Source organism: Mesoplodon densirostris, chromosome 6 (genome assembly GCF_025265405.1).
Source record: "Mesoplodon densirostris isolate mMesDen1 chromosome 6, mMesDen1 primary haplotype, whole genome shotgun sequence".
Classification (NCBI taxonomy): domain Eukaryota; kingdom Metazoa; phylum Chordata; class Mammalia; order Artiodactyla; family Ziphiidae; genus Mesoplodon; species Mesoplodon densirostris.
Genome location: NC_082666.1, coordinates 71,357,170 through 71,384,200, shown reverse-complemented (window position 1 = coordinate 71,384,200; position 27,031 = coordinate 71,357,170). Strand labels below are relative to the sequence as shown.

The following is a 27,031-nucleotide window of genomic DNA, read 5'->3' as shown; positions in this document are numbered from 1 at the left end:
CGCGGCGTGTGGGATCTTAGTTCCCTGACCAGGGATTGAACCAGCGTCCCCTGCATTGCAAGGCAGATTCTTTACCACTGGACCACCAGGGAAGTCCCTATCCATCTGTATTTTTAATCCTTTCCTAAATGGTATAACTTCTCAAATACTTCACTCAGACCAATAAATTATTGAACATATCTTGTATCTTTCTACTCTTCAGAACAGTTCCACTCTTCCAGAACATTCTTCCTCTTCCATCCATCAAAATCCAATCCATGCTTCAAGAACAGTTTTAAATATGACCTCCTCTAATAAAGCTCATCAGTTAATCCCAGCTTGAAATGTTATTTTTCCCTTCCAGATTCCAATAAGCAATTGTCAGAGTAATCTGTTGAGAAATCATGTTGCTTTGTGGAATCTCTTCTTCTGTTGTCTGTAACTGATTTTGTTTGTTCTGTTAGTGTTATATATTTATATTGTGGTTCCTCAGTTAGCGTATAAGCTTCAGTTTTATTGTCATTGTCCACAGGAAGTTTATAATTTTGATATCTCTCACTGTGCTTTGTATATAGTAGTATGGGCATACCTCATTTTATTGTGCTTCCCCAATACTGGTTTTTTACAATTGAAGGTTTGTGGCAGCCCTGTGTTAAGCAAGTCTATACGTGCCAATTTCCCAAAAACATTTGCTCACTTCATGTCTCTTTGTCACATTTTGATACTTCTTGCAATATTTCAAACTTCTTCATTATTATTATATTTGTTACGGTGATCTATGATCAGTGATCTTTGATAATACTATTGTGAAAAGATTACAGATTGCTGAAGGCTCAGATGATGGTTAGCAATAAAGTATTTTTTAATTAAGGTATGTACAATTTTTTTTAGACATAATGCTATTGCATACTCAGTATACTACAGTATAGTGTAAATATAACTTTTATAGGTACTGGGAGACCAATAAATTTGTGTGGCTTTATTGCACTGGTCTGGAACAAAACCCTCAGTATCTGTCTGAGAAATGACTGTACATGATAGTTATTCAGTTAATGGATTTGACAGAGTCATTGCTGTCAGTGAAGACTTCTTTATATATGAAGGATAACTTATGAATATCACTTTCATTTGTAACTTTGGTTTCTCTTACAGGCAAATGTTCTGAAAAAAGACCCTGCATGGGAATGGCATGCCTTACAATGACAGAAATGGAAGGAACATCCTCATCTCCTGTACATCAGAATGGTGATATTCCTGGAAATGCTAATTCTGTGAAGCAAATAGATCCAGTCCTACAGGTCTATCTTTATCATTCCCTTGGAAAAGCCGAGGGGGATTATCTCAAGTTTCCAACTGGGGAGTATGTTGCAGAAGAGATTTGTGTTGCTGCTTCTAAAGCTTGTGGTAAGTGTTAAAAAGTAGTGTTTTTCGTCTTATTAATATATCCATGCTTTAATTATGCTACTCTTAACACAATGTACATGTATAATGTATTTTTTATGCTTCTGTGACTGACAAGTGTTTTCATATGCATATAAAATGAGAATATCACTAAAGCAGAATTTAAGGTAAATTCTGTGTTGAGCTAGTGGTATAGACTGAATGTTTGTGTTCCCCAATTTGTGTTGAAACCTACTCTTCTAATGTGATGAGTTTGGAAGTGGGGCTTTTGAGAGATGAATCAGTTATGAGGGTGGCTTCCTCATCAGTGGGACTGGTACCTTTGTTAAAGAGACCACTGAGAGTTCCTTTGCTCCTTCTGCCATGTGTGGACATAGCAAGAAGATGAATAAGAAGATGAACTATCTATGAACTAGGAATTGGGTCCTCATTAGACACCACATCTGCCAGCACCTTGATTTTGTACTTCCAAACCTCCAGAAATGTGAGAAATACATTTCTATTTTTTTTATAAACCACCTTGTCTGTGGTATTTTTGTTATAGTATCCTGAATGAACTAAAACAAAAATTGGTACTGAGAAGTGGAGGGGTGCTGTAATAAATTCCTAAAAATGTTGAAGTGGCTTTGGAACTGGGTAATGGGAAATGGAAGAGTTTTGAGGTGCATGCTAGAAAAAGCCTACATTGTTGTGAACAGGAGATTCTGGTGTGGACTTGAAAGGAGTTGAGGTGTACAGAAAAACCTCAATCTTCTTAGAGAACACCTGTGTAATCCTGCGCAGAATATTGGTAGAATTGTGTACTGTAAAGACCATTCTGATAAGATCTCAGGTGGAAATGAGGACTGTGTTATTGGAAACTGAAAGAAAAGTGATCCTTGTTGTAAAGTGTCAAAGAACTTGGCTGAGTTATGTTCATGTTTTAGTGCTTTGTAGAATGTAGAACTTGTGAGCAATGAAATTGGATATTTACTTGAAGTAATTTCTAAACAAAGGTTTGAAGGTGTGGCTTGAGCCCTCCTAACTGCTTATAGTTGTAAAAAGTTAATAAACAGAAACCTCAATAAAATAGAATCAGGAGACCAGAAGGGGGAGTTCTCATGCCCTGCAAGGATACCAGAGCCCAAGAGGAAGAAGAAAGACTCCTCTTCTTTCCTGACAAGGACTCAAACAATGAAAAACCTTGGGCTCCTTGTTTACTGTAGCCCTCCCCTCTAGGAGAGTGTTCTCCTTCCCTTGCCTTGGGGGAGCTTCCATGTGGTTCACCATGATTGCAGACCCCAGATTGCAGTTCCCTGCTGATCCCAAGTAAATCTATCTTTTCTGGAAAAATACCTGGCAGCCTATTTGTTTTAGGTCAACATAGTATAATTAGAGAGAAATAACTTAAAAGCATAATTATAAATGTTAAGCAAAAAGGAAGCAGGACTTAAAAATTTGGAAAATTCCCCACCTATCCAAAAGATGAGAAAGCCTGTTCAGAAGAGAACACTAAGGGTGTGGCCAAGCAACCATTTTTTAAGATTAGTGTGGATAAACCATCTCAACAGGAACCAGATGCTGCTACCTAAAACAATAGAAGAATGACCCTGAAGACAGTTCAGAAATCACCAGGGCTACTGTCTTAGCACAGGGTCTGGAGGCAGAATGATTTCAAAGGAGGAGATGCCAGTGTTTGGAGACCTTGAGCTTGCTGCTTGGTGCTACCTCACCTTGAGGGCTCTGCTGGTGCACTGCTGGTGCTGAGCTCCTTGGCTACCCCAGATGTGGTTCTGGCAGCCTCTGGTGCAGCAGCTGCCTCTCAGCAGGGTGCAGGCAGCAAACTGGTGGAATAAGCCATCTCCACTAGTGGAGAGTGCACAGGCCCAGGGGGCATGTCTGACTCCACCTAGATTTCAAAGAACAGGAGCCACCCAAATCCACCAGGGCAGGGCTGCCAGGAGCCTTAGGTGCCCACCCTCTGCCCAGCAAAGCTGAAGGGGCGGGAATACTGCCCAAGTGTGTCCTGTAGGTAGGACCTCTGCTTCAGTGGGCCTGGAGGGCAGAGTATCAAGTTAGAGGATTATTCATGGACCTTAAGGTCCAATGGAATTTGCCCTGTTGGGTTTTAGACTTGCTTGAGACTTGTCACACCTTTCTTCTAAATATCTGTCCTGTGCCTGTTCTGCCATTGTATTTTGGAAGCACATAACTTGTTTAATTTCACAGGTTTACAGCTGGAGAACCTCAGGATGAATTGTACCTTGAGTCTCATCCAAATTTGCTTTAGATGATATTTAGATGAGACTTTGAACTCAGACTTTGAGTTGATGTTGGAATGAGTTAACACTTTTGGGGCTGTTGGGAATAGAATGAACATATTTTGAATGTGAGAAGGATATTATTTTGGGGGTCCAGGAACAGAATGCTATAGATTGAATGTATTTCTTCTCCCTCAAATTAATATGTTGAAACCTAATCTCCCAGTGTGATTGTATCTGGCGGTGGGGTGATCAGGTCATAAGGTTAAGTATCACCTTATCTCAGTTGATTTTCTACCCATATGTGGCTCAGTTATAGAACTTGTCTCTTTGGATTATGGATATTTGTGTCTCTTTTTTCAAGATACAGTCAGTTATGTTATAGTGTGAAATAGGTGTTCCTAAAATGCACTGTGCTGTGCAGAATTGTGTACTAAAAACCATAGGGCTTAGAGGAAAAATGAGATTAGTGGCATAACATTCTAAACTTCATGACATTAAAAAAAACAATAAAAACAGCACATGTTAAATGGTAACAAAATATATAAAACCTGCAATATATTTGGCACTTTACCTTAAAAAAGTCTTGAAGCTTGCTTGTGGAAGTGGGCGCTGGAAAGGTTGCATCCTGTGAGTTAGTGTGAGGCTGTAGAAGGAAAGTATGTGAGATCACATGAGAAGTTGTAACACCACATATAGATGGCTGTGGCTCATAACATACATGGTAAACTGAGGTAGCCAGTAGGTGTTTGTTCCATGTATGTTCTCAGTTTGGATGCCAGGCTGAAGGAGTACCCCCTATATGAGACATGATGTTCACCTGGTAAAAGGCAAAAAAAACATGAGGGCTGCTGGAAACGAAATACCTCCCTACTGCCTCTGCTTGGAACTAACACACTCTCACTTCTGCTCAGATTCCATTGGCCAAACCAAGTCATATGGCCAAGCCAGTGTTAGTCAGATGGGGTGGTCCTCTCAGGGACTGGGAAGAGAAGAGTGAGTATTTGTGAGCAGTAATGTAGTCTGCTACACTTTTCCCTCTTGGCCACAAATAATTTCTTTCTTCAGTATTGAGAATAAATTTTCTCCTTCCCCAGTGAGGATACCCAGAGGTGTCATTGAATCAGGCTTAAAATCCAGGCTCTCCCTATATTCTCTCAGTCATGTCCAGATGTTATTCTGCTTGATTCAGAGAATCTGTGAACTGAAAAGACAATTATTCTGATATCATATCTACAGCCTTTATGAGTTATATTTCAAAGATATGTTATGAGATAGTTTTCCCTAGCATAGAGACAGCAAGGTTTAGACCAAATAGCTATGTAGAGTTATCCTGGAATCCTCCCACCTCTCTCTGAGCCCTGTGCCAGTTACTCTTTCTTGACTGAACTACTCACGTATCTAGTATCCTCATATTCCTTTCCATTCCCATCCCCAAATGCCCTTTATTGTATCTAGCTGCAATCAGAACTTACGTTGATGACCCTTTGTTAAGTATGGTTTTGATGATAAAATAATTTGCAATAAGTTTATTTATAAATGACAAATAGTTTTAATATTGAGATATTTGTATTTAATGAAGAATCTTGATCTGTAGTAACCTCTAATTGTAAAAAATGTTTAGGGGAAATGTATTCCTTTTAAATGACCTTTATTCTTTTCTCAATCCCCAAAGAGTAGAATATGGAGTTAATGTTATAGCTGTACCCCGTTCACCTCTTTCAACTAGCTAAAATTCATTGACACTGTGTTAAGTGCTTTATGTGTGTTACTCAATTCTTACAACAGCACTAGGGTGTGTAGATGTTATAGTGTAAGCCCCTGACAATTAGCTTTTTAAAAAATTTTTTACTTTATATTGGAACATAGTTGATTAACAATGTTGTGTTAGTTTCAGGTGTACAGCAAAGTGATTCAGTTATACATATACATGTATCTATTCTTTTCCAATTCTTTTCCCATTTAGGTTATTACAGAATATTGAGCAGCGCTGTGCTATACAGTAGGTCCTTGTTGGTTATCTATTTTATTTTATTTATTTTTTAAAATTTATTTATTTTTATTTTTGGCTGTGTTGGGTCTTCATTGCTGCACGCGGGCTTTCTCTAGTTGCGGCGAGCGGGGTCTACTCTTCATCGAGGTGTGTGGGCTTCTCATTGCAGTGGCTTCTCTTGTTGCGGAGCACGGGCTCTAGGTGTGTGGGCTTCCGTAGTTGTGGCACATGGGCTTCCGTAGTTGTGGCTTGTGGGCTCTAGAGCACAGGCTCAGTAATTGTGGCACACAGGCTTAGTTGCTCTGTGGCATGTGGAATCTACCCAGACCAGGGCTCAAACCCGTGTCCCCTGCATTGGCAGGCAGATTCTTAATCACTGCACCACCAGGGAAGCCCGGTTATATATTTTAAATATAGCAGTGTGTACATGTCAATCCCAAACTCCCAATCTATCCGTCTCCCCCATCCTTCCCCACCGGTAACCATAAGTTCTCTAAGTCTGTGAGTCTGTTTCTGTTTTGTAAATAAGTTCATTTGTATCATTTTTTTAGATTCTGCATATAAGTGATATCATATGATACTTGGCTTTCTCTGTCTGACTTACTTCACTTAGTATGATAATCTCCAGGTCCTCCATGTTGCCACAAATGGCATTATTTCATTCTTTTTTATGGCTGAGTAATATTCCACTGTATATATGTACCACATCTTCTTTATACATTCCTCTGTCAATGGACATTTAGGTTGCTTCCATGTATTAGCTATTGTAAATAGTGCTGCAATGAACATTGAGATGCATGTATCCTTTCAAACCATGTTTTTCTCCGGATATATGCCCAGGAGTGGGATTCCTGGCTCATATGGTAGCTCTATTTTTAGATTTTTAAGGAGCCTCCAAAATGTTCTCCATAGTGGCTGTCCCAATTTACATTCCCACTGTTGTTTGCACAACAGTGCAGAAGAGTTCCCTTTTCTCCACACCCTCTCCAGCATTTATCGTTTATAGATTTTTTTCATTATGGCCATTCTGACTGGTGTGAGGTGATATCTTGTAGATTTGATTTGTATTTCTCTAATAATTAGCAATGTTGAGCACCTTTTCCTGTGCCTCTTGGCCATCTATATGTCTTCTTTGGAGAAATGTCTATTCAGGTTTTCTGCCCATATTTTGATTGGGTTGTTTGCTTTTTTGATACGCATGAGGTGTTTGTAAATATTGGAGACTAATCCTTTGTCAGTCACATGGTTTGTAAATATTTTCTCCCGTTCTGTGGGTTGTCTTTTCGTTTTGTTTATGGTTTCCTTTGCTGTGCAAAAGCTTTTAAGTTTCATTAGGTCCCATTTATTTATTTTTGTTTTTATTTCCATTTCTGGAGGAGGTGGGTCAAAAAGGATCTTGCTGTGATTTATGTCATAGAGTGTTCTGCCTATGTTTTCCTCTTAAGAGTTTTATAGTGTCTGGCCTTACATTTAGGTCTTTAATCCATTTTGAGTTTATTTTTGTGTATGCTGTTAAGAAGTGTTCTGATTTCATTGTTTTACATGTAGCTGTCCAGTTTTCCCAGCACCACTTATTGAAGAGGCTGTCTTTTCTCCATTGTATATTCTTGCCTCCTTTATCAAAGATAAGGTGATATGTGTGTGGGTTTATCTCTGGGCTTTCTGTCCTGCTCCCTTGATCTATATTTCTGTTTTTGTACCAGTACCATACTGTCTTGATTACTGTAGCTTTGTAGTAGAGTCTGAAGTCCAGGAGCCTGATTCCTTGAGCTCCGTTTTTCTTTCTCAAGATTGCTTTGGCTATTCGGGGTCTTCTGTGTTTCCATACAAATTGTGAAATTTTTTGTTCTAGTTCTGTGACAAATGCCATTGGTAATTTGATAGGGATTGCATTGAATCTGTAGATTGCCTTGGGTAGTATAGTCATTTTGATAATATTAATTGTTTCAGTCCAAGAACGTGTTATATCTTTCCATCTGCTTGTATCATCTTCAATTTCTTTCATCAGCATCTTAATAGTTTTTAGAGTACAGGTCCTTTGTCTCCTTAGATAGGTTTATTCTTAGGTATTTTATTCTTTTTGGTGTGATGGTAGATGGGATTGTTTCTTGAATTTCTCTTCCTGATCTTTCGTTGTTAGTGTATAGAATGCAACAGATTGCTATGTGTTAATTTTGTATCCTGCAACTTTACTGAATTTATTGATGAGCTCTAGTAGTTTTCTGGTAGCATCTTTAGGATTTTCCATGTATAGTATCATGTCATCTGCAAACAGTGACAGTTTTACTTCTTCTTTTCCAACTTGGATTCCTTTTATTTCTTTTTCTTATCTCATTGCTGTGGCTAGGACTTCCAAAACTATGTTGAATACAAGTGGCGAGAGTGGACATCCTTGTTTTGTTCCTGATCTTAGAGGAAATGCTTTCAGGTTTTCACCATTGAGTATGATGTTAGCTGTAGGTTTCTCATATATGGCCTTTATTATGTTGAGGTAGGTTCCCTACATGCCCACTTTCTGGAGAGTTTTTATCATAAATGAGTATTGAGTTTTGTCAAAAGCTTTTTCTGTATCGGGATTATCATATAGTTTTTATTCTTCAGTTCTTTGATGTGGTGATTCACACTGATTGATTTGAGGACATTGAAAAATCTCTGCATTCCTGGGATAAATCCCACTTTGATCATGGTGTATGATCTTTTTAATGTATTGTCGGGTTCGAATTGGTAGTACTTTGTTGAGGCTTTTTGCGTCTATGTTTATCAGTGATATTGGCCTGTAATTTTCTTTTTTTGTGGTATCTTTGTCTGGTTTTGGTATCATGGTAATGGTGGCCTCATAGAATGAGTTTGGGAGTGTTCCTTCCTCTGCAGTTTTTTGGAATAGTTGCAGAAGGATAGGTATTAATTCTTCTGTAGATGTTTGATAGAATATGCTTGTGAAGCCATCTTGTCCTGGACTTTATTAGTTGGGAGTTTTTAAATCACATTTTCAGTTTCAGTACTTCTGATCCATCTGTTCATATTTTCTATTTCTTCCTGGTTTCATTTTGGGAAATTGTACCTTTTTAAGAATTTGTCCACTTCTTCCAGGTTGTCCATTTTATTGGCATACAGTTGCATGTAGCAGTCTCTTATGATCCTTTGTATTTCTGTGATGTCCATTTTAACTTCTCCTTTTTCATTTTAAATTTTATTGGTTTGAGCCCTCTCCCCCTTTTTCTTGATGAGTCTGGCTAAAGGTTTATCAATTTTATTTATCTTTTCAAAGAACTAACCTTTAGTTTCATTGATCTTTTCTTTTTTCTTAGTTTCTATTTCATTTCTTTTTGCTCTGATCTTTATGATTTCTTTCCTTCTACTAACTTTGGGTTTTGTTTGTTCTTCTTTCTGTAGTTGTTTTAGGTGTAAGGTTAGGTTTTTCATTTGAGTTTTTTCTTGTTTCCTGAGGTAAGATTGTATTGCTGTAAACTTCCCTCTTAGAACTGCTTTTGCTGCATCCCATAGGTTTTGGATTGTCGTGCTTTTGTTTCCATTTGTCTGTAGGTATTTTTTGATTTCCTGTTTGATTTCTTCAGTGATCTGTTGGTTGTTTAGTAGCATATTGTCTAGCCTGCATGTGTTTCTGTTTTTTACAGTTTTTTTGTCTCATAGTTAATTTCTAATCTCATAGCATTTTGGTCAGAAAAGATGCTTGATATGATTTCAGTGTTCTTAAATTTACTGAGGCTGGCTTTGTGGCACAGCATGTGTTCACTCCTGGAGAATGTTCCATGTGCACTTGAGAAGAATGTGTATTCTGCAGCTTTTGGATGGAATGCTCTATAAAAATTAAATACATCTGGTCTAATTTGTCACTTAAGGCATGTATTTCCTTATTGATTTTCTGTCAGGATGATCTCTTCATTGATGGAAGTGGAGTGTTCAAGTCCCCCACTATTATTTTGTTACTGTCGATTTCTCCCTTTATGGCTGTTAGTACTTGCCTCCTTTACTGAGGTGCTCCTGTGTTGGGTACATATATATTTACAATTGTTATATCCTCTTCTTGGACTGACCCCTTGATCATTATGTAGTGTCCTTCTTTGTCTCTTATAACAGTCTTTATTTTAATGTCTATTTTGTCTGATATGAGTATTGCTACTCCAGCTTTCTTTTGATTTCCATGTGCATGAAATACCTTTTTCCATTCCCTCACTTTCAGTCTGTATGTGTTCCTAGATCTGAAGTGGACCTTTTGTAGACAGCATATATACGAGTCTAGTTTTTGTATCCATTCAGCCAGTCTGTGTCTTCTGTTTGGAGCATTTAATCTGTTTATGTTTAAGATAATTATAATATGTATATTCTTATTGCCATTTTGTTAATTGTTTTGGATTTATTTTTGTAGGTCTTTTTTCTTCCCTTACTCTTTTGTTCTCTTGAGATTTGATGACTAACTTTAGTGTTGTGTTTGGATTCCTTTCCCTTTTTTTTTTTTACGTGTATCTATTGTAGATTTTCAGTTTGCAGTGGCCATGAGGTTTTGATATAGCAGTCTGTATATAAACAAAATTGTTATAAGTTGCTGATCTTTTAATTTCAAATGCATTTCCAGTTATCCTGCAGTTGTCCTCTCCTCTTCTCACAACTGCTGGTTTTGATATCATATTTCTGTGTGGATGATTTCCTATCTTTACTGTATGATTGCCTTTACTGGTGAGCTTTTCCATTCATAATTTTCTTGTTTCTAGTTGTGGACTTTTCTTTTCACCTTTGAGATATTCCTTTAGCATTTGTTGCAGAGCTGTTCTGGTGGTGCTGAATTGTCTTAGCTTTTGTTTGTAAAGCTTTTGATTTCTCTGTCGAATCTGAATGAGATCCTTGCTGGGTAGAGGATTCTTGGTTGTAGGTTCTTCCCTTTCATCACTTGAAATATATTGTGCCATTCCCTTCTGACCTGCAGAGTTTCTGCTGAGAAATCAGCTGATAACCTTATGGGAGTTTCCTTATATGTTGTTTGTTACTTTTCCCTTGTTGCTTTTAATATTTTTTCGTCTTTAATATTTGTCAGTTTGATTATTGTGTGTCTCAGCATGTTCCTCCTTGAATTAATCCTGTATGGGACTCTCTGTGCTTCCTTGAGTTGGGTGGCTGTCTACTTTCCCACGTTAGGGAAGTTTTCAACTATTACTCTTCAAATATTTTCTCAGGTCTTTTCTCTCTCTCTTCTCGTTATGGGACCCATATAATGTGAATGTTGGTGCGTTCAGTGTTGTTCCAGAGGTCTCTGAGGCTCTCCTCATTTCTTTCATCCTTTTTATTCTGTTGTGAGGCAGTGATTTCCACCATTCTGTCTTCCAGCTCACTTATGCATTCTTTTGCCTTAGTTATTCTGCTATTGATTCCTTCTGGTGTATTTTTCATTTCAGTTATTGTGTTGTTGATCTGTGTGTTCTTTAGTTCTAGGTCTTTGTTAAACATTTCTTGTATCTTCTCGATCTGTGCTTCCATTCTTTTTCCAAGATCTTGGTTCGTCTTCACTATCATTACTCTGAATTCTTTTTCTAGTGGATTGCCTATGTCCACTTCACTTAGCTGTTCTTCTCGGGTCTTATCTTATTCCTTCATCTGGGACATATTCCTCTGCCATCTCATTTTGTCTACCTTTCTGTGATTGCAGTTTCTTTTTCACAGACTGCAGAATTGTAATTCTTCTTGCTTCTGCTGTCTTCCCTCTGGTGGATGAGGGTGTGTAAGAGGCTTGTGGGAGGGACTGGTTCCACCCATTGGTGGGTGGAACTGGGTCTTGTCCCTCTGGTGGTCAGGGCCATGCTCAGGAAGACTTTAAACCCTGTCTGGTGATGGGTGGGGCTGTGTTCCTGACCTGTTGATTTTTTGGCCTGAGGCATCCCAGCACTGGAGCCTTCAGGCTGTTGGGTGGGGCTAGGTCTTGGGGAGAAAATGGCAGCCTCCAGGAGGGCTCACACCGATGAGTACTTTCCAGAACTACTGCTGCCAGTGTCTCTGTCCCCACAGTGAGCCACAGCCACCCCTTGCCTATGCAGGAGACCCTCCAGTACTAACAGTTAAGTCTGGCCTGGTCTCTTATGAGGTTACTGCTTTTTTCCCTGGCCTCTGGTATGCACGACACCTTGTGTGCACTCTTTAAGAGTGGAATTTCTGTTTCCCCTAGTCAAACCCCACTGGCCTTCAAAGCCAGATTCTCTGGGGGCTCCTCCTCCCGTTGCCTGACCCCCAGATTGGGGAGCCTGACATGGGGCCCAGGAGTTTCACTCCTGTGGGAGAACTTCTGTGGTATAATTATTTTCCAGTTTCTGGTTCGCGCACCTGGTGGGTATGAGATTTGCTTTTATTGCGATTGTGCCCCTCCTATCGTCTTGTTGTGGCTTCTTCTTTGTCTTTGGATGGAGGGTATCTTTTTTGGTAGGATCCAGCGTTTGTTTGTCAATGGTTGTTCAGCAGCTAGTTATGATTTTGGTGTTTTTGTAAGAAGGGGTGAGTTCATGTCCTTCTCCTCCACCATCTTGAGACTTTCCCAGGAAGATTAATCTGGAAGAGGGTTCATCTTAGGAAACTTCTTGCATGAATGGCTACCAGCAGAGAAGAGCTTTCTGCTCACCACACTCCTAGTTAGTACTGTAGCCAGGAATCCAAGCTGTAGCTATTTCTTGGAAATCACAGTGAGGCTGAAAGTCAGGGTCCTGAAGGATTGTTTGCTCCTGGAGTTATCTGACAACTAGCTTTGTTGACTGCAGTGTGTCTAGTATTAAGCTTTTGATTGTCTAGGTAGCCACTTGAAAGACATCCATTTCAAATAAACAGATTGCCAGCTATAGGACTAGATAAAGAGCCAGGCCACCCCACCCATGAAGTTCCTGTTTTTAAAGAGGTCTGACTTAGATAACTTAGATACTGACCATTTGACCTCTTGCTTTTCTCTTCTTGTGCTTTCATTCCGGCTTTATGTTTTAAATTCATCAATAAAAAGAAACCTATGAGACCCTAGGCACCTCAGTCTCAGAAAGAAACCTGTGAGACCCTAGGCACCTCACTTTCAACCCCAATAAAGACAGAACCCCAGGTTTGCATTCACTAGCTCTCTACCCGTGACCTTGCTGTGTGGCCAGGACTTGTGAATAATAAACGTTTATTTTTCGCAGTTCCCTGGTGGTTGTTGCTGAAGTACGTCTTGTAATCATAGTAAGATCCATAAGGGCTAGTCCAGCCACAGTATTGATTCTGGAAGGGGAAATGTCTGTGGGGGTTGCCTTAGTTCTGGGTGGGTCTTTAGGTACTTCTGTTCAGTAGCAATGTTATTGCTAGGCTGAGACTGACACAGAACAAGGTACTATGTTTATCTCTCTTTTAAAGTGAGGAAATTGACCAAATGACTTTTATTCTTTAATTTGATCTTAGAATCCCTTTTGGGGTTTTTGGAAGTAGAGTTTTCAGGGCCCTAATCTTTAATACTGAAAAGTGTGACCAGTCAAGAGATGGTTCACGCATTCATTCAGCCAAGCCAACACCCATGGAGCCATCTAACCCTGAATCATAGCAGTGGGTGTGAAGTAGTATCTCATGTTTATTTTTTGTAAAAGCTGTATTGATATGTAACTCAATACCATACATTTCAAGTAATACATTTCATATATTTTTTCAAAAGCTTTATTGAGGGCCTCCCTGGTGGCGCAGTGGTTAAGAGTCCGCCTGCCGATGCAGGGGATACAGGTTCGTGCCCCGGTCTGGGAGGATCCCATATGCCGCGGAGTGGCTGGGCCCGTGAGCCATGGCCGCTGGGCCTGCGCATCCGGAGCCTGTGCTCCGCAACGGGAGAGGCCACAACAGTGAGAGGCCCACATACCGCAAAAAGAAAAAAAAAAAAAAAAAAAAAAAGCTTTATTGATATATAATTCAATATCATACATTCCAAGTCATATATTTCACGTTTTAAATATGTACAATTCAGTAGTTTGTACTATCCTCACAGAGTTGCCCAACCATCACCACAATCAATTTTAGAACTTTTTCTTCTCCCCCAAGAAAACCCTGTGCTTACTGGGTATCACTTCCCAACTCTCCATCCCTCCCCAGTCTTAGGCAACCACTAAACTACTTTCTGTCTTAGTAAATTTGCCTTTCTGTCTCAATAAATTTGGATTATATAATATTTGGCCTTTTGTTACTGGCTTCTTAAATTCATTTTAATGTTTATAAGTTTCATTTGTGTTGTATCATTTATCAGTACTTAATTCTTTCATGGCTGAATAATATTGTGTTGATATACTACATTGTGTTGTGTTGATATACCTCTTGTTTAACCACTGATCAGTTGATGGAAATTTGGGCTATTTCCAACTTTTGGCTATCGTGAATAATGTTTCTGTGAACATTTGTATACAAGTTTTTCTGTGGACGTATGACTTCATTTCTGTTGTGTATAAATCTAGGATTGCTGGGTCAAATAGTAATCTTATGTTTAACTTCTTGAGGAACTCCTAGACTGTTTTTGAAAGTGGCTGCACCATTTAACATTTATACCAGTAGTGTGCTAGGGTTCAGATTTTGGCACATCCTTATTAATAACAGTTGTAATTATCTGACTTTAAAAAATTATATCCATCCTAGTGTGTATGAAGTAATAGATCATAGTTTTTGTATTTTTCTCTGATCACTAATGATTTGAACTTCTTTGCATTGCTTATTGGCCACTGCATATTTTCTTTGGAGAAATATTCAGATCATTTGCCCACTTTTTAAATGGCTTGTTTACTTTTTTGTTATTTTTTAAAATAGTTTTTAATAGTTTTTAATAGTTATATTTAATATTTATATTTATTTAATATTTAATATTATATTTAATAGTTATATTTTCTAGATAGAGATCCCCTATCAAGTATATGATTTGGATATATTTTCTCCCTTTTTGTATTTTGTCTTTTCATTATCTGGATCTGGACAGTGTCCTTTGAAGCAAATATTTTTATTATTATTATTATTATTATTATTTATTTATTTATTTTTTTTTGCGGTATGCAGGCCTCTCACTGTTGTGGCCTCTCCCATTGCAGAGCACAGGCTCCAGACGCGCAGGCTCAGCGGCCACGGCTCACGGGCCCAGCCGCTTCACGGCATGTGGGATCTTCCCGGACCGGGGCACGAACCCGTGTCCCCTGCATCGGCAGATGGACTCTCAACCACTGCGCCACCAGGGAAGCCCTATTTTTAATTTTAATGAGGCCCAGTTTATCAACTTTAGTTGTTGTTGCTTGTGTTTTTATGTCATATCTAAGAATCCATTTACCAAATCTAAGGTCATGACAAACTCCCCTTACATTTTCTTTTCTAGGAGTTTTACAATTTTTGCTTTGATTCATTTTGGGTTCATTTTTGCAGATGGTCTGAGGTAGGGATTCAGTGTTATTCTTTTGCATGGGAATATCCATTTATTACTGACTTCTTCCATTTTGTATAGTGTTTATAAAGTTCATCCATGTTGTACCATATATTAGTACATCATTCTTCTATGGCTGAATAATATCAAATACATGGTACAACATGGATGAACCTTATAAAAATTCTGTGAAGTGTAAGATGCTAGTAACACATGAATGTTTACATGTAGATCACAGCACTCTTTGATGAAGAGACTTTGATTTCCCCGCTCAGTAGTCTCAGATCACTTGGCAAAATCTTGTTGGTCCATAGACAAATGGGCTTATCTCTGGATTTCCAGTTCTATTCCATTGGGTTGTATTTCTCTCCTACTGCCAGTACCACACATTGTAGCTTTGTAGTAAGTTTTGAAATCAGGATGTGTTAGTTTTCCAACTTTCTTGTTCTTTTTAAAGATTGTTTGGCCCTCTCGTCCCTTCAATATTTATATGAATTTTATGATTAACTTGTCAATTACTGCCGTAAAGACAGCTGAGATTACAGTAGGGATTGCACTGAATATATAGGTTAATTTGGGGAATATTGCCATCTTAAAGTCTTCCAGTCAGTGAACATTACATGTGTTTTTGCCTTTTTAGGTGTTCTTCAATTTTTTCAGCAGTGTTATATAAGTGCTAAAAGTGTATAAGACTTTTACCTCTTAAATTTATTCATAGGTATTTTATTCACTTGGATGTTGTGAATGGAACTTTTTTGTTATCCTTTTTGGATTGTGCATTGCTAGTGTATAGAAGTACAACTGATTTTTGCATGTTGATCTTGTATCCTACAACTTTGCTGAATTCATTTATAAGCTCTGATTGTTCTTTTCGAGGGGGGGTTCTTTACTGTTTTCTTTATAAAGATCATGTCATGTGCAGATAGGCACAGTTTTAATTCTTCCTTCCCCATTTGGATGTCTTTTATTTCTTTTTCTTGTCTAATTGCTCTGGATATAACTTCCATTACAATGTGGAAAAAACGTGGTCAATATGGGTATCCTTGTCTTGTTGCTTTTCTTAGGGATAGGTTTTTAGTCTTTGAGCACTCATTATGAAGTTACTTGTAGGTTCTTCTTAAGTGCCCTTTATCAGGTTGAGGAAGTTCTCTTCTATTCCTAGTCTAAGTATTTAAAGTCATAAAGGGTATTGGTTTTTGTCAGGTACTTTTTGTGTATAAATTGAGATAATAATTTTCATATGTTTAACCACCCTGTATTCCTGGGATAAATCCCATCTGGTAATGGTGTATAATCCTCTTAGTATTTTGTTGGATATGGTTTGCTACTATTTTGTTGAGGATATTTGCATCTATATTCATCAAGCATATTGGTCTGTAGGTTTCCTACAGTGTCTTTGCTTGGCTTTGGTGTCAGGGTGATGCTGCCCTGATTGGATCAGTTTGGAAGCATTCCCTCTTCATTTTCTTGAAGATTTCGAGAAAGATTTCTGTCATTTCTTCTTTAAAAGATTGGTAGAATTCAGCAAGCAGGGAAATTACCTGGTTCTGAGCTTTTCTTTGTTCAGAAGTTTTTGATTACAGATTCAATTTCTTTATTTCTATTTCTTCTAGAGTCAGTTTTGATGATTAAGTTTCTAGGAATTTTTCTGTTTCACCTAGGTTATCTAATTTTTGGTAGATAATTTTTTATAGAATTTTCTTATAATCCCTTTAATTTCTTTAATTCCAATAGTGTACTGTTCCCATTTACATTTCTGATTTGGTAATTTGAATCTTTTCTCTTTTTTTTTTCTTGTTCATTCTAGCTAAAGTTTTGTCACTTTTCTTAATCTTTTTGTAGAACCCACATTTGGTTTCATTGATTTTCTCTATTTTTTTTATTCAGTCTTTCCCTTATTGCTACTCTAGTCTTTATATTTTCCTTCTTGCTATTGACTATGGATTTAGTCTGCTCTTTTTATAGTTCGTTAAGACGTATAATGAAGTTACTGATTTGAGATCTTTATTCTTTTTTTTTTTCATTTTTAAAACATCTTTATTGGAATATAATTGCTTTACAATGTTGTGTTAGTTTTTGCTGTATAACAAAGTGAATCAGCTATATGTATACATATATCCCCATATCCTCTCCTTCTTGCATCTCCCTCCCACCCTCCCTATTCCACCCCTCTAGGTGGTCACACAGCACCGAGCTGATCTCCCTGTGCTATCAGCTGCTTCCTACTAGCTATTTGTTTTACAGTTTGTAGTGTATATATGTCAGTGTTACTCTCTCACTTCATCCCAGCTTGCCCTTCACCTTCCCCATGTCCTCAAGTCCATTCTCTACAACTGCATGTTTCTTTATTCCTGTCCTGCCCCTAGCTTCATCAGAACCGTTTTTTATTTTGTTTTTGTTCTTGTTTTTTAAGATTCCCTATATATGTGTTAGCATACAGTATTTGTTTTTCTCTTTCTGACATATTTCACTCTGTATTACAGACCCTAGGTCCATCCACCTCACTACAAATAACTCAATTTCATTTCTTATTATGGCTGAGTAATATTCCATTGTATATATGTACCACATCTTCTTTATGCATTCACCTGTCGAGGGACACTTAGGTTGCTTCCATGTCCTGGCTATTGTAAATAGAGCTGCAATGAACATTATGGTACATGATGGTTTTTAAATTATGCTTTTCTCAGGGTATATGCCCAGTAGTGGGATTGCTGGGTCATATGGTAGTTCTATTTTTAGATTTTTAAGGAACCTCCATACTGTTCTGCATACTGGCTGTATCAATTTACATTCCCACCAATAGTGCAAGAGGGTTCCCTTTTCTCTACACCCTCTCCAGCATTTATTGTTTGTAGATTTTTTGATGATGGCCATTCTGACCGGTGTGAGGTGATACCTCACTGTAGTTTTGATTTGCATTTCTCTAGTGGTTAGTGATGTTGAGCATCCTTTCATGTGTTTGTTGGCAGTTTGTATATTTTCTTTGGTGAAATGTCTATTTAGATCTTCTGCCCATTTTTGGATTGGGTTGTTTATTTTGATATTGAGGTACATGAGCTGCTTGTATATTTTGGAGATTAATCCTTTGTCAGTTGTGTCGTTTGCAAATATTTTGTCCCATTATGAGGATTGTCTTTTTGTCTTGTTTATGGTTTCCTTTGCTCTGCAAAAGCTTTTAAGTTTCATTATGTCCCACTTGTTTATTTTATTTCCATTTCTCTAGGAGGTGGGTCAGAAAGGATCTTGCTGTGATGTATGTCATAGAGTGTTCTGCCTGTGTCTTCCTCTAAGAGTTTTAAAGTATCTGGCCTTACATTTAGGTCTCTAATTCACTTTGAGTTTATTTTTGTGTATGGTGTTAGGGAGTGTTCTAATTTCATTCTTTTACATGGAGCTGTCCAGTTTTCCCAGCACCACTTATTGAAGAGGCTGTCTTTTCTCCATTGTATATTCATAGCTCCTTTATCAAAAATAAGGTGACCATATGTGCGTGGGTTTATCTCTGGGCTTTCTATACTGTTCCATTGATCCATATTTCTGTTTTTGTGCCAGTACCATACTGTCATGATTACAGTAGCTTTGTAGTATAGTCTGAAGTGCAGGAGCCTGATTCCTCGAGCTCCGTTTTTCTTTCTCAAGATTGCTTTGTCTGTTGGAGGTCTTTTGTGTTTCCATTCAAATTGTGAAATTTTTTGTTCTAGTTCTGTGACAAATGCCATTGGTAATTTGATAAGGATTGCATTGAATCTGTAGATTGCTTTGGGTAGTTTAGCCATTTTCACAATGTTGATTCTTCCAATCCAAGAACATGGTATATCTCTCTGTCTGTTTGTATCATCTTTTATTTCTTTCATCACCGTCTTAAACTTTTCAGAGTACAGGTCTTTCATCTCCTTAGGTGTGTTTATTCACAGGTATTTTAATGTTTTTGATGCAGTGGTAGATGGGATTGTTTCTTGAATGTCTCTTTTTGACCTTTTGTTGTTAGTGTATAGAAATGCAACCGATTGCTGTGTGTTAATTTTGTATCCTGCAACCTTACCAAATTCATTCATTAGCTTTAGTAGTTTTCTGGTATCATCTTTAGGATCCTCTATAGTATCATGTCATCTGCAAACAGTGACAGCTTTACTTCTTTTCTGATTTGGATTCATTTTATTTCTTTTTCTTCTCTGATTGCTGTGGCTAAGACTTCCAAAACTGTGTTGAATAATAGTGGTGAGAGTGGGCATCCTATCTTGTTCCTGATTTTAGAGGAAATGGATTCAGTTTTCCACCATTGAGAACGATGTTGGCTGTGGGTTTCTCATATATGGCCTTTATTATGTTGAGGGAAGTTCCCTCTGTGCCTACTGTCTCGAGAGTTTTTATCATAAATGGGTGTTGAACTTTACTGAAAGCTTTTTCTGCGTCTATTGAGATTATCAAGTGGTTTTTATCCTTCAGTTTTTTAATATGGCGTATCACATTGGTTGATTTGTGTATATTGAAGAATTTGGGATAAACCCCACTTGATCATGGTGTATGATCCTTTTAATGTGTTCTTGGATTCTGTTTGCTAGTATTTTGTTGAGGATTTTTGCATCTATGTTCATCAGTGATATTGGCCTGTAGTTTTCTTTTTTGAGACATCTTTGTCTGGTTTTGGTATCAGGATGATGATGGCCTCATAGAATGAGTTTGCGAGTGTTCCTTCTGCTATATTTTGGAAGAGTTTGAGAAGGATAGGTGTAAGCTCTTCCCTAAATGTTCGATAGAATTCTCCTGTGAAGTCATCTGGTCCTGGGCTTTTGTTTGTTGGAAGATTTTTTTTTTTTTTTTTTTTTTTGTGGTACACGGGCCTCTCACTGTTGTGGCCTCTCCCGTTGCGGAGCATAGGCTCTGGACGCACAGGCTCAGCGGCCATGGCTCATAGGCACAGCTGCTTTGCGGCATGCAGGATCCTCCCAAACCGGGGCATGAACCCGTGTCCCCTGCATCGGCAGGCAGACTCTCAACCACTGCGCCACCAGGGAAGCCCCCCTTGTTGGAAGATTTTTAATCACAGTTTCAATTTCAGCGCTTGTGATTGGTCTGTTTATATTTTCTATTTCTTCCTGGTTCAGTCTCAGAAGGTTGTGCTTTTCTAAGCATTTGTCCATTTCTTCCAGGTTGTCCATTTTATTGGCATATAGTTGTTTGCAGTAATCCCTCATGATCCTTTGTATTTCTGCAGTGTCAGTTGTTACTTCTTCTTTTCTAATTCTGTTGATTTGAGTCTTCTCCCGTTTTTTCTTGATGAGTATGGGTAATGGTTAATCAATTTTTTTTTATCTTCTCAGAGAACCAGCTTTTATTTTTACTGATCTTTGCTATTGTTTCGTTCATTTCTTTTCCATTTATTTCTGATCTGATCTTTATGATTTCATTCCTTCTGCTAACTTTGGGTTTTTTTTTTCTTTTTCTCTAATTGCTTTAGGTGTAAGTTTAGGTTGTTTGTTTGAAATTTTTCTTCTTTCTTGAGGGAGGATTGTATTGCTATAAACTTCCCTCTTAGAACTGCTTTTGCTGCATCCCATAGATTTTGGGTCATCATGTTTTCATTGTCATTTGTTTCTAGGTATTTTTTAATTTCCTGTTTGATTTCTTCAGTGATCTCTTGGTTATTTAGTAGCTTATTGTTTGGCCTCCATGTGTTTGTATTTTTTACATATTTTTTCCTGTAGTTAATATCTAGTTTCATAGTGTTGTGGTCAGAAAAGATACTTGATACCATTTCAGTTTTCTTAAATTTACCAAGGCTTGATTTGTGACCCAAGATATGATCTATCCTGGAGAATTCCCATGAGCACTTGAGAAGAAAGTGTATTCTGTTGTTTCTGGATGGAATGTTGTCCTCTAAATATTAAATCCATCTTGTCTAATGTGTCATTTAAAGCTTGTGTTTCTTTATTTATTTTCATTTTGGATGATCTGTCCATTGGTGAAAGTGGGGTGTTAAAGTTCCCTACTATTCTTGTGTTACTGTGCATTTCCCCTCTTATGGCTGTTAGCATTTGCCTTATGTATTGAGGTGCTCCTATGTTGGGTACATAAATATTTACAATTGTTATATCTTCTTCTTGGACTGCCCCCTTGATCATTCTGTAGTGTCCTTCTTTGTCTCTTCTAATAGTCTTTATTTTAAAGTCTATTTTGTCTGATATAAGAATTGCTACTCCAGCTTTCTTTTGATTTCCATTTGCATGGAATGTCTTTTTCCATCCCCTCACTTTCAGTCTGTATGTGTCCCTAGGTCTGAAGTGGGTCTCCTGTAGACAGCATCTATATGCCTCTTGGTTTTCTATCCATTCAGCCAGTCTATCTTTTATTTTTATTTTTTTTTATTTTTATTTTTATTTTTTTTGCGCTATGCGGGCCTCTCACTGTTGCAGCCTCTCCCGCTGCGGAGCACAGGCTCCGGACGCGCAGGACCAGCGGCCATGGCTCACGGGCCCAGCCGCTCTGCGGCACGCGGGATCCTCCCGGACCGGGGCACGAACCCGTGTCCCCTGCATCGGCAGGCGGACTCCCAACCACTGCGCCACCAGGGAAGCCCTAGCCAGTCTATCTTTTAGATGGAGCATTTAATCCATTTATATTTAAGGTAATTATCAATATGTATGTTCCTATTACCATTTTCTTAATTTTTTTGCTTTTGTTATTGTAGGTCTTTTCCTTCTCTTGTGTTTCCTGCCTAGAGAAGTTCCTTTAGCATTTGTTGTAAAGCTGGTTTGGTGGTGCTGAATTCTCTTAGCTTTTGCCTGTCTGTAAAGGTTTTTATTTCTCTGTCAAATCTGAATGAGATTCTTGCTAGTTAGTGTAATCTTGGTTGTAGGTTTTTCCCTGTTATCACTTTAAATATGTTCTGCCATTCCCTTCTGGCTTGCAGGGTTTCTGCTGAAAGATCAGCTGTTAACCTTAGTGGGATTCCCTTGTATGTTATTTGTTGTTTTTCCCTCACTGCTTTTAATATTTTTTTCTTTGTATTTTATGTTTGATAGTTTGATTAATATGTGTCTTGGCGTGTTTCTCCTTGGATTTGTCCTGTATGGGTCTCTCTGTGCTTCCTGGACTTGGTTGACTATTTCCTTTCCCATATTAGGTAAGTTTTCAACTATAATCTCTTCAAATATTTTCTCAGTCCCTTTATTTTTCTCTTCTTCTTCTGGGACCCCTATAATTCAAATTTTGGTGTGTTTAATGTCATCCTAGAGGTCTCTGAGACTGTGCTCAATTATTTTCATTCTTTTTTCTTTATTCTGCTGTGCATTAGTTATTTCCACTATTTTATCTTCCAGGTTAGTTATCCGTTCTTCTGCCTCAGTTATTCTGCTATTGATTCCTTCTAGAGAATTTTTAATTTCATTTATTGTGTTGTTCATCATTCTCTGCTTTCTCTTTAGTTTTTCTAGGTCCTTGTTAAACGTTTCTTGTATTTTCTCCATTCTATTTCCAAGACTTTGGATCATCTTTACTGTCATTACTCTGAATTCTTTTTGAGGTAGAGTGCTTATTATCTGTTTTGTTTGGTCTGGTGGGTTTTTACCTTTCTGCTTCATCTGCTGCGTAACTTACTGTGTTTGGGGTCTCCTTTTTGCAGGCTGCATGTTCATAGTTCCCGTTGTTTTTGGTGTCTGCCCCCAGTGGGTAAGATTGGTTCAGACGCTTGTATAGGCTTCCCGGTGATGGGACTGGTACCTGTGTTCTGGTGGGTGGGGCTGGATCTAGTCTTTCTGGTGGGCAGAGCTGTGTCTGGTGGTGTGTTTTGGGGTGTCTGTGAACTTATTATGATTTTAGGCAGCCTCTCTGCTAATGAGTGGGGTTGTGTTCCTGTCTTGCTAGTTGTTTGGCATGGGGCATCGAGCACTGGAGCTTGTTGGTTGTTGGGTGGAGCTGGGTCTTAGCATTGAGACAGAGATCTCTGGGAGAGCTCTTGCCGATTGATATTACTTGCGGCTGGGGGGTCTCTGGTGGTCCTATGTCCTTATCTCAGCTCTTCAATCTCAGAGGCTCAGGCCTGACACCAGGCTGGGGCACCAAGACCCTTTTGGGAAGTCTGAGGTCTTCTGCCAGCCTTCAGTAGGTGTTCTGTAGGAGTTGTTCCACATGTAGGTGTATGTTTGATGTACTTCTGGGGAGGAAGGTGATCTCACATCTTAGTCCTCCACCATCTTGAAGGTCCCCCCGATTCCTTTTTAATGTAGGTGCTTATAGCTATAATTTTCCCTCTACCCTCTGGTTTTGCTGCATCCCAGAAGTTTTGATATGTTGTGTTTTTGTTTTCAGTCTCATTGCTTTTTTCAATTTCTTTGATCCATGGTTTCTTCAGGGTGTGTTACTTAATTTCCACATATTTGTGAATTTTCCAGTTTTCCTTCTGTTATGATTTCTACCCTCATTCCATTGTGATCAGAGAAGATACTTTGGATGATTTAATTCTTTTTAAATGTGTTGAGATGTTTTTTTTGTGACTTAACATATGGCCTACCCTGGGGAGTATTCCATGTATATTTGAGAAAAAAATGTATGTTTTGCTATTTTGTGGTCGTGTTGTGAATATGTCTGTTACATCTAGTTGATTTATAGTAATATAAATCCTCTATTTTTGTATAGTTTTTCTGTCCTTTATTCGGAATGGGGTATTGAACTCTCCAACTGTTATTGTTGAACTGTTTCTCCTTTCAGTTTTCAGTTTTTAGTCCATATATTTTGGGGCTCATTTGTTAGATATGTATATGTTTATAACTGCTGTATCTTCTTGAAGGATTGAGACTTTGATCAATAGATAATGCTCTTCTTTGTCTTTTTTAACAGTTCTTGACTTAAAATCTCTTTTGCCTGATATTAGTATAGCCATCCCGGCATTCTTTTGCCTGCTCTTTGCATGGGTTATCTTTTTCTGTGCTTTCCCTTTCAACTTAAAATGTCTTTAGATTTAAAATGAGTCTCTGGTGGACAGCATATAGTTGGGTCATTTTCTTTTTTTAAACCCATTCTACCAATCTCTGCCTTTAATTGGATGGTTTTATTCATTTATGTTTGTAGTAATTCCTGGTAATGAAAGCTAGTTTCTGCCATTTTGCTCTGTTTTTTATATGTCTCAGATGTTTTTTATTCCTTGGTTCCTCCATTATTACTTTCCTTTGTGTTTAATTTTTTTATTATAACATTTTGATTCCTTTCTCATTTTCCTTTCTGTGTATTTTTTAGTTATTTTCTTAGGGGTTACCCTAAGGATTTTAATTAATCTCTTGAAGTATGACAATCTGTTTTTAATTAATACCACCTTAGCTTCAGTAGTATGCAAAAACTGCTCACATACACCTGTGTCCCGCCTCCTTTTTGTTTTTGTTTTACAAATTACATCTTTATATATTACATGCCCGTTAACATAGATTTGTAATTATTGGTTTATGCATTTTTATTTTAGAGCATGAAGGGTTAAAAGAGGAATTATAACTTAAAAATTACAGTAATATTGGCTTTTGTATTTATATATAGTTATCTTCATAACAGTTTAAAATTTTTTTCTCATGGCTTTGAGTTACTGTCTGATATGTTATCATTTCCACCTGAAGAATACTTTTTAGCACTTCTCGTGGGGCAGGTCTATTAGCAGTGAACTCCCTCAGCTTTTGTTTATCTGAGAATGTCTTAATTTCTACTTCATCTTTAAAGGATTATTTTGCCAGATGTAAAAGTGTTGTTTGACATTTTTCTCTTTGAGCCCTTTAATTATATCATCCAATTTCCTCATGACCTCAGTGGTTTCTGATGAGAAATTGGCTGTGAGTCTTACTGAGACTGCCTAACTGAGGATTCCTTGTATGTAATGAATCATTTGTCTCTTGCTGTTTTCCAGATTCTCTTTATCTTTGGCTTTCGGTAGTTTAATTTTAATGTGTCTCAGTGTGCATCACGTTGCATTTATCATCTTAGAACTCACTGAGCTTCTTAGATTTGTGGGATTTGTGGTTCTCATCAAATTTGGGGAGTTTGGAGCCATTATTTCTTCAAATATTCTTTCTGTCCTTTCCTCTACTTTCTCTCCCTGTGGAACTCCCATAATGTATATGTTGATACACTTGAAGGTATCCTACAGGTGTGTTAGTTTTCTCCATTTTTTTTCCTTTCCTTTTCCTTTTTCCCCCCTGCTCTTCAGAGTAGGTAATTTCAATTGACTTGAATCAGAATCAGTTAGCTGATTCTTCTGTCTAAACATGCTTTTGAAACCCTCTAGTGAATTTTCAGTTTCAGTTATTGTAGTTCTTTGCTCCAGATTTTCTCTTTTTATACTGTTCATGTCTTAGTTGATTACATCCTTCTCCTGGTTTCCTTCAGTTCTTTGTCCATGGTTTCCTTTAGCTCTTTTGAGCACATTGAAGGCAGCAAATTAAAATCATTTTCTAGTAAAACCTACGTCTCTGTTCCTCAAGGTAGTTTCTCTTAATTTCTTCTGTGTATGGGAATTCTTTCCTCTTTCTTTGCTTGCTTCATAATTTTTGATTGAATATTCAACAAGTTGGATCTTTCAAATCTATAATGTAGTAACTGGAAATTTGAGTCTTCTCTCTTCTGTGTTTTTTGTTGCTTGCTTTAGGTGGTAGTTGTTTGTTTACTGACTTTTTGAAACTATATAAAGTCTGTATTCTTTGTCATGTGTAGTTCTAAAGTCTCTGTTCCTTTAGCTTGTGGTCAGGTTTTATTATCAGAGATTTCTTTGAAATCTGAGAACCAAAACAAAAGAAATGAGGACCAAAAACTCTCCCAGTCTTTGCAGATTGGCTCTCTGTTTGATCGTTCCTTCAGTGTTTATCCAGTCCGTTTACAACTTTGCCTTAGCCTTTTCTTTCTGCTTGTGCTGAGACTGAAGATCAGCCTGAGGCAAAAGCTTTAAGGGTCTTCTCTTAAGTGTCCTTCCTTGGGCATGAATATGGCTTTCCTATTCTCCAGTATATAGAGGTGCTTTTCAATGCTTTTTTTTTTTTTTTTTTTTTTTGCGGTATGCGGCCTCTCGCTGTTGTGGCCTCTCCCGTTGCGGAGCACAGGCTCTGGACGTGCAGGCTCAGTGGCCATGGCTCACAGGCCCAGCCGCTCTGCAGCATGAGGGATCTTCCCGGACCGGGGCATGAACCCGTGTCCCCTGCATCGGCAGGTGGACTCTCAACCACTGCCCCACCAGGGAAGCCCCTTTTTCTTTTTCTTTTTTTTTTAATGCTTTAATTCCCCAAAGAAACTTTCTCCCCATCATTTTCTCTTTAGCTTTCAGCATGTCTGTTTTTGGCCTCAACTTTAGAACTTTTGCCCCAGGTGGCAGCACATTGGTCATTTGCCTTACAACATTTTGGAGGAATTACCTCTATGAAGCTGCTTTTTTGCTCCGAGAAAGTTCCAAATTTGGTGAAACATAAGTATGTTCTTGCAACAATACTTCTGTCAGTTTCCAGTCAGGTCAAAAGAGACAAAAATCAGTTCCTTGAGATTAAGGTTGGCTCTCTTCACTCCAGAGCCATGAACCAGAGTTTCACATTGGGAATACCAGCTGCCATCTCTAAGCTCTTCATGAGCAGAGAGAAAAGTAGAAATGCTGCCAATTTTTCCTACCATTTTAAAATTGCCTTTTTCCTAACTCAACAATTGCTTGGTTGTTGCATATCTTTGACTGTTTTCCAGAGTTCTCATGAAGTTGATTCTGACAGTTTTTACTCAGTTTTTCTTGTTGCTGTATAGGGATACTCCATTTTCACTGATGTCACTCTTCCTTTATTTCTGTAATCATGGTTTATTCTAGTTCTTTGAACATATTTATGGTGACTGCTTTGAAGATTTTGTTAAATCTCACATCTGGGTCTTCTCACAGGCAGTGTTTGTTGCCTTCCTTTTTTCTTGCCCAAGGATTACACTTTCCTGTTTCTTTGCATTTCTCATAATCTCTTTGTTAAAAACTGGACATTTTAGGTAATATAGGAGATCTGGATTCTGATTCCTTTTGGGGATTTTAAA

The 27,031-nt window shown here is 38.0% G+C and overlaps 1 protein-coding gene across 8 annotated transcripts in view; it reads left to right on the top strand.

Moving 5' to 3' along the window:
- Nucleotides 1-27,031, top strand: part of JAK2 (Janus kinase 2) — a 263,827-nt gene that overhangs the window by 163,172 nt on the left and 73,624 nt on the right. For all 8 annotated transcript variants that reach the window (XM_060102217.1, XM_060102215.1, XM_060102218.1 and 5 more), the window contains one exon: nt 1,132-1,383. In XM_060102217.1, coding sequence (XP_059958200.1) covers nt 1,158-1,383 — 226 coding nt within the window. In that variant the 5' untranslated portion in view covers nt 1,132-1,157. The remainder of the gene's footprint in view (nt 1-1,131; nt 1,384-27,031) is intronic.